Source organism: Poecilia reticulata, chromosome 18, assembly GCF_904066995.2.
Source record: "Poecilia reticulata chromosome 18, P_reticulata-male-v2, whole genome shotgun sequence".
Classification (NCBI taxonomy): Eukaryota; Metazoa; Chordata; class Actinopteri; order Cyprinodontiformes; family Poeciliidae; genus Poecilia; species Poecilia reticulata.
In genome coordinates, this window is record NC_088847.1 from 10,654,345 (window position 1) to 10,667,902 (window position 13,558).

Sequence of the window (13,558 nt, forward strand, 5' to 3'; positions counted from 1 at the left end):
AAAAACTTCCTGCTCTTTCACTTTCAGTACTTTGCAATCCATCCGATTTCTGCGTTAGGGAACGACTCCTTCACTGTGACCTTGGGGCGCTCGCCTGAGGTGTGGCGCTACGGGAAACACTGGCCTCTCCAGAGCTTTGACTTGCTGCTGCCAAAATCAGTAGATCCTCAGAGTGGAGGTCTAAAACATGTTATTATTGTATTTTACAGTCTTTCAGAAATCAGGGACATGCGGGACATGGTTACAGAAAATGTTGAAGAAAGTTTGTCATCATTCTTTGGTATAACAGGCCATCTGGATTCGGAGACAAAAAAAGAGGCGATAAGAGTAAGAAATACGTCAAACGTTGGACAAATCTAAATAGGAAGAAACAGACTTTCTTAAACGTTTTAGATTTATTAAGATCTTCTTCTGTGTTTCATTGTTCATAATGTAAACTACAATGTCTGTTCTTTTAAGATTCTGGCATGAAGTGTCACTTGCGTTTTAGAAAATTACTGTACTTAACTGATTGAAGTTTCGGCATCAACCCCATAATTAGGCCTCCACTTCATCCCGTTTTTAGGCAAACTGGTGAGAATCAGGCCACCAGTGCATCAACGAGGCACAGAAGGAAACTAGCATAAGTCAGAGAGATTTATTAACCCAATAACTTTTGGACTGCAAGTGAAGAAATTAAAACCTTGGAAATATCCCACACATCATGGAGTGAGAGAACTTGTTAACTCCTGACCAGCCATTATTGCTAATTTCATTTTAGGCATCGATTCTTCTTGGCATGGCTTCAACAAAGTGAAAAACTCCTGAATTGCGTCTCAGTTCTTTGCATCACCTGCTCCAATGCGTCTGTATTTCGCATTTTATTGTAAAAAATTGAACTTTACGTCACTGTTGCTCTCATTTAGAACCAGTCCCTCCATCCCCCTATGAAGCCCAACATTATAAAGACATTGTCATCTTAACTCTTGTTTGGTGAAAAGTTTATTTTCTTCTCACCATTCTCTATAAACCCAGACATAATGGCATGTGGACATCTCAGTAGAGTCATTATGTATTAAATACTGTAACCAACCTGTCTGTCACAGACAGCTATGCTACGTCCAAAGCCACTTTAATCTCTTTTCTTTCCTAATCTGACACTCTGAACTTCATCAAGCCACCTGATGCCTCTTAGCTTCATGTAGCGGATTCAATTCTCAGTGAATAGTTTTGAACCAGTGTAAATAATGATCTAACAGACTCATAAATGCAATCTGTTTCCAGTGAAAGGGGTGACCGTTAATGTTTGGTTATCTTAGATTAGGATTTGGTCCTTCAGCCAGATACTTCTCGGAAATCCCTCTACTTGGAGTTCGGGGAATAACAGGGACAGAGACAGGAATTTTCAGACAACGAGATTACAGCTTCATCCAGCGGCATGCCTGTTGGGGAGAGACTCGGCGATGTGCTGCGTCTGGAAGAGACATCTTCATACTCAGATGATGTTTTATTTGTTTTGGCATCAAACGGGTGATAATACAAGTTTAAGAAACCAGATGTCTGGTCTGTTGATCTTTTTCTCACAATAGGGGTGAATGTAAAATCTAAAATATTTTTTTTAATCTTACAGTCGACTTCGGTGGGACGACAATGAACATTGGTTTTTTTTATTCTGTGAACTACTGACAGCATGTCTCCGAAATTCAAACCAAAAATTTAGTTTTTATTAGCAGAAAACGAGGAATGGCCAAAATAAGGAAAAAGACGCAGAGCTTTCAGACCTCGAATAAAGCAAAGAAAACAAGTTCATGTTCATTTAGAAACAGCAAAACTGATGTTTTAACTCGGGAAGAGTTCAGAAATCAATATTTGGTGGAATACCATGACAATTACATTAGTAATATTGGATTCCTGTTTATTTCAAGGCTGTGAAAACAAACTACAAACTACAAAAACTGTAAATGTTAAACCAGTTTGTCTACTGTGATTGAAATCAATCAAGTGAGTACGTATGAACACTGTGAACTTTATTAATATAAGATAAATAAGTCATAACCTATAATATGGTGTACTGTGGGTCCAGAGTTAATGCTTCATAAAAAACTATTTTAAAGGACTGTCTTGCAATTATTACTAAATTTCCTAATTTAATGCACTTACTAGAAAGAAAAACAACAACTTCTCATTAGTGCCATTTACCAGAAAAGTGCCAAACTGGTATGAAATTAAGAGAAATGGTTTGATGGCAAACATCAAATCTTAGCCTGGATGTAAACATGTATTTATCAATATGGATTAATTGAGAATGGATGTCACCAAACAGAGTTTATTCATATTTCATGTTAAATTAAATGCTGAGATCTTTACAGAGCCTCTTCTTTTTGTTCAAATAGAGACATTTGTTTTCTTTAAAATGCCCAAATCACCATTTCTTTACCCACAGCATTCCCTGGGATGGTTTAAATGGTTCACCTATGTTCCTAAAATCTTAAGAATTTTATTATTTCCCATTCCAAATAAGGGCCCCAGTATTTCGCAAAGTAAGCCCCTTTAGTTCCCTTTTCCGACTATTTCTTCAGAAAGATGAGACTCTGATTCCTCAAAACTGACTGACTTCACGTAGTTTTAACAATTTCACAAGGTTTCTGTGTTGCTTCGTACCCTTCACTGATTTCAAAATCAGTACATCAGACTTGTATGTCTACCCTCCATTGTTTAGTGCAGAATCAAATAAATCCCTGATACATTTCAGTGACCTCTAAGCATCGCGGTTGTGACCTTTCACATGCGGTTTGGCTGTCCCTCAGCTTGACCCCAGCTGTCTTAAGAAGAGCATCCTAATGCTGTTATCAGTTCCCTGATCGTAGGTTCTGTGGTCAGTGTGAGTTCTTGGTTTGTTGTAAAATAACATTTTATGCATTGTGGGTATCTGAGTTTTCCCTGTCTTATGATGCATCCTACCACGTCAAACATATCGTAAAACATGAGGCCTCTATCACATGAGAACAATACAAGCTGATCAAGTGGAGTGCTTGGGATGCATCCATCCATCCATTTTCTTTCACCCTTGTCCCTCAGTGGGGTCGGGAGGGTTGCTGGTGCCCATCTCCAGCTAACGTTCCGGGTGAGAGGCGGGGTCACCCTGGACAGGTCGCCAGTCTGTCGCAGGGAAACACAGAGGACAAACAACCATGCACACACACACTCACACCTAGGGACAATTTAGAGAGGCCAATTAACCTGACAGTCATGTTTTTGGACTGTGGGAGGAAACCGGAGTACCCGGAGAAAACCCACCATGCACAGGGAGAACATGCAAACTCCATGCAGAAAGACCGGGGCCGGGATTCGAACCCAGAACCTTCTTGCTGCAAGGCAACAGCTCTACCAACTGCGCCACTGTGCAGGCTTGGGATGCAATGAATGCTAAATAAAGCAGCTAATAGCTGCAAGCAACTGGCCAGATGTTTTGCTGCTGCTTACAGTTTATTGTTGTTATGAGTTAAACTCTTCTACGTGTCTGTGTGCCGACACTGAGCTCTGTGAAGTTACAACATTTAGTCTCCTTTACATTTCTTATATTCCAGCTTACAGCAGAAATAATGTGAAACTTTGTTGAACCGCTGAAAAGTAATGCAGCTGACTTTATGTGTTGGTGATTTCACATAAAGCTGTTGCTGATAGCCCACTGTGTGACGGAAATGTAAATATTGATCCCATTGTGGATAACAGTGATCTGAAGGACCAACACAAAAAGTTATTTTATAAGAGATTTAAAACTTTGTTGTGAAACGCCAGCTACACTCTGACTTTACTGCACAGGTGCAATAGCACTACAGTATATTTTAAAAGTGCAAATAAAAGGATAAAACAACAATGCTAACAATATATAGAATTATTACAAACAACTTCTTTGCACTGATTTCTGCGTATTTTTGTACAGTTTCTTTTTGCCAATATTGGTTGTTGCTGTACACTTGGTATTTCTACACTGAAAGACAAATGTATGTCTATTCTATTCTATTCTATTCTATTCTATTCTATTCTATTCTATTCTATTCTATTCTATTCTATTCTATTCTGGCAGTTCCTAATATTTGTAAAACGAGTATTAAAATATCTACTAGAATGGACATTTATGCAGCAAATGAACAAATTCAGGCTTAATTAGTTTTCACCACGAAAACTTAATTAGTTTTCGCGGTGAGCTGCAATTGACCACACAATCCAGGACTTTGACATACTGGATTGCAGGATTCGTCCTTTTCTCTATTTAAGCTGTAAAACTCTCTGACTGAAATGTTGGAAACGTCTTTTGAATCCACAGGCATTATAATTTTTACTTTTATTTTCACTTTTCTTTTTCCCTCCCTCTGCTTTTGGACTGTGCAGCAGATTCTTTCGTGGATGGCAGCGTTTTCCTGAGAATGTGCTGAGACTCCCACTGTTGGGAAGCCGCATGGGGTTTTGGTTTCTCTGGGACTGGTTTTGCTTTCTCTAGTCATCCACTAGATCAGTGTTTCTCAACTCTGGTCCTCACCGCCCCCCCCTGTCCTGCATGTTTTAGGTGTTTCCCTTCTGCCACACACCTGCATTGTGTCTCTGGGTGATTAACAGGCTTCTGCAGTACTTGATGGTCATGCAATCATTTGAATCAGCTGTTCTGGAATAGAGGCACATCTAAAACATGCAGAGCAAGGGGGACGGTGAGGACCAGGGTTGAGAAACACTGGCCTAGATGGAATCAGGAGGCTGTGTTGTCTGGAGGGCGGCCTCAGGTGTTTAGTCGTCACACCTGCAGCCTACCTGTCATCAGCCAGTGTTTAAGAGAAGCCTGTCACTAGTCCTTCAATGCCTCAGTGTGTTATCTCCCTTGTGATCTCCTACAGGTTCTCAGTGGCTGTTGCCTTTTGTGCCTCCTGAGTTTTATCGCTTCACCACCAAGGTACCCCAAAAAGAAGCCACTGGTTCAAAGATCCCTACGACTGGTGGCAAATCTCTTCCGGCTTTTCAAGTCGGTGCCACAACCTGTCCGCCCTCCAACAAAGGACAACCAACAAACCATCATCACCACCCAGTCTCCCTGGATCTCCCTGGATCTCCTGGCTTCTGCTCCAACTCCATCTGGACCCGGCACTCCCCCTAGAAACCAAGCACCAGCAGAATAACCCCCCTGTCGGATCAGTCCCCATTTCACATGTAAGGTCTTCTCCTCACCTTCAGTATAATTTACTCACCTCTCATCTACTCCGTCCTCAGATCTCCAGCCGCTTCATACCCCAGGCAAAGAAGACACTTTCAAACTCTTTGTACAATAAACTTTAACTGATTTTCTCTGTAACCTGAAGTGTATTCTGAATGTGGGTCAAACGATTAGCCTCAGTTATGAATCCTACTTCGTTTTATGAACTTCCTCCGAAAAAAAAGGAAGGAGTCTCTCAGTGCACTGATTTGAAAAAACAAGCCCGCAGGTAGACTATCTTTGAGAGTCCTTATCTATTTTCTTATCTGTTTAGTTTATTTTCTTTATCTGTGGGTGAAAATGTTTGTCTTGGCAAGGTTCAGTATTTTCCATAATTTTTTTTTGGTTTAAAGGAATCCTTCAAGATTAGCTTTAATACTAGTACATTTTATTTTTGGTATTGGCTTTTAGAACTAAAAGGTGGACAGAAAAGTAATTGCATATCAAAAATATAGTTTTACAATTTTCCAACATGAAGGCCCAATGACCTTCATGGTGTGTGAACGATCTGATGTGTCGTCTGCCACTGGATTCAATATTGTCAATGTATTCTCAGCAACAGCTTTAGAACGTTTAACCACATTACTTTCAAATCATTTTGTATACATTCCCTTACTAACACAGGTCATCTGTAATTTTGATCACAAGAAATATAAAAACTTTTTGCCCTCAAACTTGTTTAATGTGACCAAAATCGTTCATGCAGAAACAGAACTTGATGTCACAATCAACCATAAATTTATTAAGTTATATAGCTAGTAAATACAGCCAAGTCCATATTGTAAAGATATGTGAATGGTGTCTACGCTTTAACTTTAGTTGGATAATGTTGGATAAGGATTGAATGAGGACGCCATTTACTGTGCAGGATGCTTTAAACTTCATCTGCTGAGTTGGATGGTTACAAATCTGTCTCCGTCCTGCCGCGGTTTTTAGTCTCAGTGTGACATCTAGTGGTTTGCTGTGGTAGTACAACAGGCCAGTTTGACACAAGATATTAAAACAAAGTGTTAGTTATTTGGTTTTATTTTATTTTAAATAATGTTGAGTGACAATACATTAAATCAAATGGAGCAAATTTTGACACATGTTAATAAAATAAATACGATATATTTAAATATATTTTGCTTCCAATAAAATTTTCAATATTTATACAGTTTCTAGACAATAATTCTCAGACTTTCTGATAGTCTCTACTAGTATTAAAGTACTTGTACTATGTTGTTTTAAGAAAGCCTCTTTTTCACAACCACCTACAAAGAGTAGAAGATAAGTTTGATTATTCAAAATTAGAGTTTTTATTTAAAAATGTCTCAGCGTACTTTATAGACTATTTATTTCATAATAAAAAGTCTGTGGCTGTTACCTTTTGTGACATTTCCGTCGCCTTTTATGGCGACGAAAATGTCGCCATAAAAGGAAAACAATTTGCATGTTTGGGCGTGTCTGTAAAAAACAGACGTGCAAGTAAATGAAACTGAAACTAAAAGTTGTCATAAGCGAGATCAGCTGTCAAGAGTGCTCTGGAAATGGTGACACATTTATTAAAATCTTGCTAAAAGTTCAAAGGTTTTGATAAAATTGATAAATATCAGCAAATCATAGTTCTGTAGAATCAGGGGAGACTTAAATCCTGTCCAGGACAGCAGAGGCTCTGGGGGAGGAACTGAAAAACCAGGAACAACACTCGGTAAGTTGTATTTAGAAACAAAGCTAACTCTGTCATCAGTACTCATGACAGAGTTAGCCGTCAGTTAGCATTAGTCTCAGATTCATGCTAACTCAGTGGTTAGCATTAGCCGACCCAAGCAAACTATTCCTGACAAAGAGCAGTGACAGTTTATCTGAGACTTTTATGTTTAAAAAAATAGTTGTGGAAGAATAAAGGAGAGATAATGAAATTTAGTGAAGTGCATCACATAATCCAAAGTGAACTTGTTCTTCTTCTCTGACTTATTTTTTGTTGTGAGCCCCATCTCTCAACTCCCACAAAAAAGCATTTGCTAAGGAAATGTCACAGTTTTAATCTACTTGATGAAATGTTTTCTTCCAGATATTTTAACTACACAAAGGAGCTCCAATATTCAACAAAAGGTGAGTTTTTTTTCCCTGGAAATGATATACTATGCTTCACTCCCCCCTGATTTTGATAAATTACAACCTTATTCCAAAGTTTATTAAACAAAATTTCCCTAAAATAAATTATACTATAATGATAACGGTTAAATTGTCCTTTTCACTGCATAAAAAGATCTGATATTTATAAAAAGCTTGGTGATAACACAGAATTGAACTCTGGTGTCCTGTTTCCATCACACCTGAATACAGTCTTTAGCATCACTTTGGAGAACTTGACTGCATATTGAAATAATTCAGCCATTTGATTTAGGTGTGTTTCTTTTGAATGGGAACAATATTCATGTTTTGGAGTGGACCATGGTCCTCTTAATGTGAATATGAAAAGGATTCTGTGCAGGGAGCTAAAGGTCAGGGTAATGAACGTTTTGAATGTTTTTCACCACAGATCTTTTTTTTTTTTTTTTTTAATAAAAAGTTTTTAAAAATGTCAATAGATACTCCTTTTACTTTTTCAATTCTCTTTTGAGAGATTCCTGTTTCATCTCATCTTGAACGACTTGAATAAAGAAAAGCAGTTTTGATTCTAAACTTGTCAGGGGTATGAATATTTTTTGACCTAACTGTAAGTGAAGCAGATAAATAATTTCTTGTGGTCTTTGTTTTATTTGTAGAAGGACCCCTGTCACAGGGAGGAGCGGTTCAGAGTGATGAATGATTTCGCCAAAGGACAGCGTCTGTCTTACCCAAAAGTCGACATCTTAAGGAATACAAATATAGTCATCTTAAAAGGTCCTGGCAACATAAGACCTACTAACCCACATGGACAAAACACAAACGATTTAGAGAGGAGAATAAATCTTCCTCAAGATGTAATAACCTTTATTAAATCCAGTAATGCTGTTCATAAGTACCAGACACTCTTCCAGCAGCGGTTCAGGAATCCTGTGTTCATAGCAGTCGAGTCAGACTTGGTCCTGTTTTGTAAGTGCCCTCATGACCTGGATGAGGCTCAGGCAGAATTGATGGGGGATCTGAGTGTGGAGATTGAGAAGCTCCAAGGCGCTGCCGCTGTTCCTCCAGATATAGACAAAATCAAAGAAACTCTCATCAAAGCCAAGACGGACCTAAACCGTAATGAGCTCAGGGTGGACTTCAGCTTTGTCCCTGGGCAAGGTGCAACCACCGTGGCCAAAGTGCGCCTGGTGGGCTACACTGAATATGTGAAGAATCTCAGAGATGTCCTTCAGGATTACCTGTTGAATCAGGTTTCTACAAAAGAAGTGCTGAGCCTGCAACATCCTGAAATGGTTGACTGCTTTGGGAAAATCCTAGAACTGATTAGCATTAAGCAAACACAAGTTTCTATGAAAGAATCCCTTCTTCCCAAGCCGTGTGTAGTCATCTCTGGCCCCCGTTGCCATGTGCAAGAGGCCCATAAGGCTCTTAGGTCCGGACTAGCCAGTCTGACATTAGAAAAGTTGGTTTTAGATGGTCCGGGAGCTGTTCGTTACTTCCAGGCAGAAGGTAAAACCAGCAAAGAGCTGGTTGAGAGCTCCTGTAATGTTCTGATCCAGGAACGTCAAGGTAAGCACAATGAACAGGAGTACTATGAGTGCTCCTGTACTCACAGTACTATGAGTTTTCTTCTAGTTACATCTGACTGTCTCCAACCATTTACATTTGATTTAATTTGCAGCATCAGCACCGAGACAATTTATTCTTTCAACCTCAAGTCTCTGTCATACTACAACCACCAGTCAGCAGTCCTCTTTCCTGTTTGTGGGCCTTCAAAGAAAAAATGTTGATGATGCCCTAACAAAGATTAAGAATCTGTACCAAGACCACAGCGCCAAAAAAACCTTCACCAATCAGGATCTGGCAGATCTCATCGAGGAAGACATAAAGAAGTTGATGAACCTAGTAGAGACTCAGGGCCTGTATGTGCAGGAGGACCCCTTACGCCAGGGGGGCTTGACGGTGAGCGGGTTGAAAACTGGTGTCAACCAGGTGGAGCAGATGCTCCAAACACTCATTCCTCTTAGGAGAGAACTGAGAGCCAAAGAGGAGGAAAGTCTGTACCCTTGCGTAGCTTGGTGCATCCTGGGACAAAACGGTAGCTGGGAGAGGCTCCCAAAAACAGCCAATTACAATCTGGAAAAACGTAACACCACGAAAGGCATAGTGGACGCACAGAGGGCTACCTGGAGTGTGAATCTACTGAAGATGGAGGCCAGAAGAGATTTAACTGGACAGACAGCCAAGCTGAAACGACTTGAGAATTTGGCAGGTAAGGGAAGCAAATGCTTTGATTTGAGTGTTGGCTTCATGAAGGTTTCAGTGGATTCCATTAGAATAAATTTCCAAACCTTGAAAGAGACTTTTACCTTGCAGACTAACTCAGATATCCACATCAACCTGTTGCAGAAAAGTTTGATGGAGACAAAGTCATACTGCTATGAATCATTTTGGGAATGCTAAAAAAAATGTTGCTTCAGATTAAGTCATGCCATATGTACCACTATATGTTCACCAACATGCCACCTGGTTTAGAACAATATACACATTCCCCATATGTTGCAGCAGAGTGATAACTTTACATGGGTTTGTGCTAAGCTATGCAGACGCTCTGTTGGCACTGAGGAAGATTCTCCCAGTCTGGCATGTCAAATGCTTGGAGTGCCTGACATGTCAGAGCGGTTGAACCAGTTTGCTAAAAAAAAATTCTGCGAACAATACATTGGAGCCATTGTAGGCTGTGCATAGAGCAGGGGTGTCCAAAGTCAGTCCTCGAGGGCCGGCATCCTGCATGTTTTAGTTCTCTCCCTAGTCGTAGTAACAATCTCAGCAAGTCAGTATTCTGGTTAGGCCTTCTGATGAGCCATCATTTGATGCAGATGTGTAAAACCAGGGAGAGAACTAAAACATGCAGGATGCCGGCCCTCGAGGACCGACTTTGAACACCACTGGCATAGAGGAATGGCTGGCTATTATTAACCATGAAGATATAGAAAAAAAAGGACTGGAAAAAGAACATACTCTATCCTGACAGGGCAGCAGACAGTACATTTTACATCATTCATCCCAAACCAGGGCATATTATGCCCTGGTTTTCTATACACACAGTATGGAAAACCAGGGCATAACATGCTACAAATTCGGGTAGGAAGCTGACAATGACGTTTTACAAAATTTGTTTAACGTCCTAACATTTGGATTTAAGTTAAATGCTTAATTAGATACTGCGATGGACTGGCGACCTGTTCAGGTTATACCCCGCCTCTCGGTTGTTGACTACTAGAAATAGGCACCAGGTCCCCTAGCGACACCACTAGGGATAAACGTGTAAGATGATGGATGGGTGGATTCTTTATTATATAACCAGAGGCAGCAAGAAGAGAAAATGTGACAGTAGCCTATAAAATGTCATAAAGTGACACAAAGTTTCTTTTTTTGCCACATAGTGCTTTCAACATTAAAACTTAAAACAACTTCTACGCTAGTCACAAAGATCTTAGATTTTACCCTAAACATGTTATTTACATGGTTGTTCTGCATTTTGGATCACTCTCTGGGTGGCCGTCATGTTGCAATATGTCCTTAGAAACAAACAAATAAAAAAACATAGCCTTATAATGAAAATAAATCCTAAAACATAGCTAACTGGGGTGGAGAACTACAGATATTATCTTTTATCTAGTGGCATTTCTATGAAGTCACGTGTGAACAGTTTAGAGCGGCATTGCCAGTAAGTGATGAAGTGTTTCGCAAGGAAGTAATTTATTAACCAACTCTTGACTTCCTGTTAGAATCTCAAACAATAATTCTGTTAAACAAGGTTGGTTTGTCAAATACACGAACATGTATTAATAACCTGATAAAGATTTAAACCACATGTACACTTTACATATATATATATAATTTTTACTTAACTTACTCATAGACCGTTTTCATTGTAGATATTAGGACAGAACATGCACAAAGTTGAGTGCATCCCTCATTGTCGACCTTTGTTAGCCTTTCTTTTTCAACTAATAGTGGGAAATATTTTATCTGATCACTGCAGTTACACAGTTACAGGTATTGCTTTTGAAAAGGAAGATGCATTCTTAACGTTTTATTGGCTTTGCTATTGTAAAAAAGTAAGCATTAAAACCATTTTTTTTTTCCTGAATCACAGATGTGATGTTCCAGTTAGAGGCCAAATGTTTATTCATTTCAGCAAATAGGCCAGCTGTCATTAATTGAACAGCTTTGTATTTATGAAGTTTCCAGAATATCTTTGTGTGTTTCTAACATTTTCTAATGTGAACTGTGACACTTTGCTAGACTTTACATTTCCGCTGTACTGGGACAAAATGTCTAATAATGAAGAATTGGAAGAAGTGCTGCTAGATCCTTCGTCTGCAGAGTATCAAACCGTCCAGCAGGCATTCAACAAAACTGCCCACAACAAAACCATTGTGAAGGTAGGAGAGCTCTTTTGTTTAGTTAGCTCCTGTTTTATCTCAGTAGATGTGTGCCACATCATTAACTCGTAGACAAAGGTCTACTCATTTTATTCATTCATAACAATATAGAATATTTGTTCCAACTTAGTAGAATAAACAATATCTAATCTAAACAATATCTATCTAAGCAATGATTTTTGAAGTAATCGTGTGAAAAATCTTTCATTGACCCGTCATCTGTTTTTCCTTCCTGTCAGATCGGACGCTTGCAGAACGTTCATCTGCGGCGCACGTATGAAATGCAGAAGAAACACATCTCTGAAAAGAACAAAAATGAAGGTGGAGTAGTTGAAAGACTTCTGTACCACGGGACAAGCCAGGAAAACCTCAACTCCATCAAAACCAAAGGGTTCAACAGGAGCTTTTCTGGGAAAAATGGTAGTGTCTATTTGTTTTAACTGTAGTTCATTTGTAGTTTTTTGTGCAGATGGAAGTAATGTGTGTGGTTATGTAGAATGTTTGAAGAACTTGTGATAACTTTCTTGTGATAAAGTAAACATTTCTTCCATTGTCTTTCATAGCAACTTCCTATGGTCAAGGAACCTATTTTGCTGTAGATGCCAGCTACTCTGCCAGCCCCACGTACTCCAGACCTGATGCCGATGGTTTTCAGCTAATGTTCGTGGCCCGAGTCCTGACGGGCGTTTTCACTCTGGGCCACAGCGACATGAGGATGCCTCCGCCTCGCAACAGCCAGCAACCCCATGACCGCTACGACAGCTTGGTGGATAATATGAACAATCCCATCATGTTTGTTGTGTTCCACGATAACCAAGCATACCCAGACTACCTCATCACCTTTTGTTAAGCACATGTTTAAAAAATTTTACTCTGTTCTCCCTTATCTCACAAACACTAATACCTGAAGAAAAAGTTCTGGACCCTAGGTAACTAGTTGGCACACTTGTTTGGAAGAAAAATTAGCGAATACGTGACGAAGTGAGGAAGGTGTCGACTGACCCCTTTGTTCCTGTAATGTTAAATCAGAGGACAACAGATTTGTTTACATGCACAATGCTTGCAGCATGTTTGAAAATGTAACATATTCAGAACATCTGGGTGCTGGAGATCTGTAATATCACCATGGAGTTCTCCAAGTCAATACAATAAAGTTAAAACGTATCTAGAAATAAACCTTTAGCCGGCTCGGTTGAATTTGGTGTGGAAAACACGAGAACTTGGGCAAAACCAGGAGAAGCGTCAATTTGATCTGCTTTGCAAATGAGCCACAACAGCGACACTCTTTCCTTTATTAACACAAGCTTATTGAAAGTCAGGTTATGCAATCATTTATTGAAAAAACATTTTTTGAAATATTTTCATTCTAGTCTTTCAGGGTCTGGTTTAATAGTTCACACGTAACCTGTTTGTTTCGAATAGGATAAGATAAAAATAGAAGGTATGGTTTCCTTCCAGGGCGGGACTTGACTGTAATTTGACGCCTCTGTATCCCAGGTGCTCTCAATTCTTCATCCCACCCATGTGAAGTTTGCCCTCTTCCGGAAATCCTAGCATCAGCAGACTTTACCCAAGAGAAACACTATATGCCTGAAACAAAGATCTTTGCTCACCACCGTACATCATAATTACATATCTGGTATGTGTGAGGCAGCTTGAGTATTAGTTTTGTATGTGAATATACTTCTACACGATGAATGTGGGGATATTACAGAATTGTGCAATAATAAGTTATTTCACAGCCACATGAAATGTTGGACACTGTATTTTAATAAACATCATGGAGCCATGA

At 39.4% G+C, this 13,558-nt stretch overlaps 1 protein-coding gene across 1 annotated transcript; it reads left to right on the plus strand.

The window, feature by feature from the left end:
• The first annotated feature begins 6,679 nt into the window (after positions 1-6,679).
• LOC103475947 (protein mono-ADP-ribosyltransferase PARP14-like) lies at positions 6,680-13,558 on the plus strand. The gene is made up of 7 exons (XM_008427942.3): positions 6,680-6,911; positions 7,275-7,315; positions 7,972-8,884; positions 8,997-9,587; positions 11,627-11,766; positions 12,006-12,186; positions 12,330-13,558. The coding sequence occupies exons 3-7, from the start codon at positions 8,008-8,010 to the stop codon at positions 12,614-12,616; spliced, it is 2,076 nt and encodes a 691-aa protein (XP_008426164.3). The 5' UTR covers positions 6,680-6,911; positions 7,275-7,315; positions 7,972-8,007; the 3' UTR covers positions 12,617-13,558.

Bases quoted from the DNA above. Each gene is read 5' to 3' on its own strand.
- LOC103475947 (XM_008427942.3), top strand. From the start codon at position 8,008: ATGAATGATTTCGCCAAAGGACAGCGTCTGTCTTACCCAAAAGTCGAC. The intron at 8,885-8,996 runs GTAAGCACAATG...TTTAATTTGCAG, and splicing joins TCTGATCCAGGAACGTCAAG to CATCAGCACCGAGACAATTT. The intron at 11,767-12,005 runs GTAGGAGAGCTC...CCTTCCTGTCAG, and splicing joins ACAACAAAACCATTGTGAAG to ATCGGACGCTTGCAGAACGT.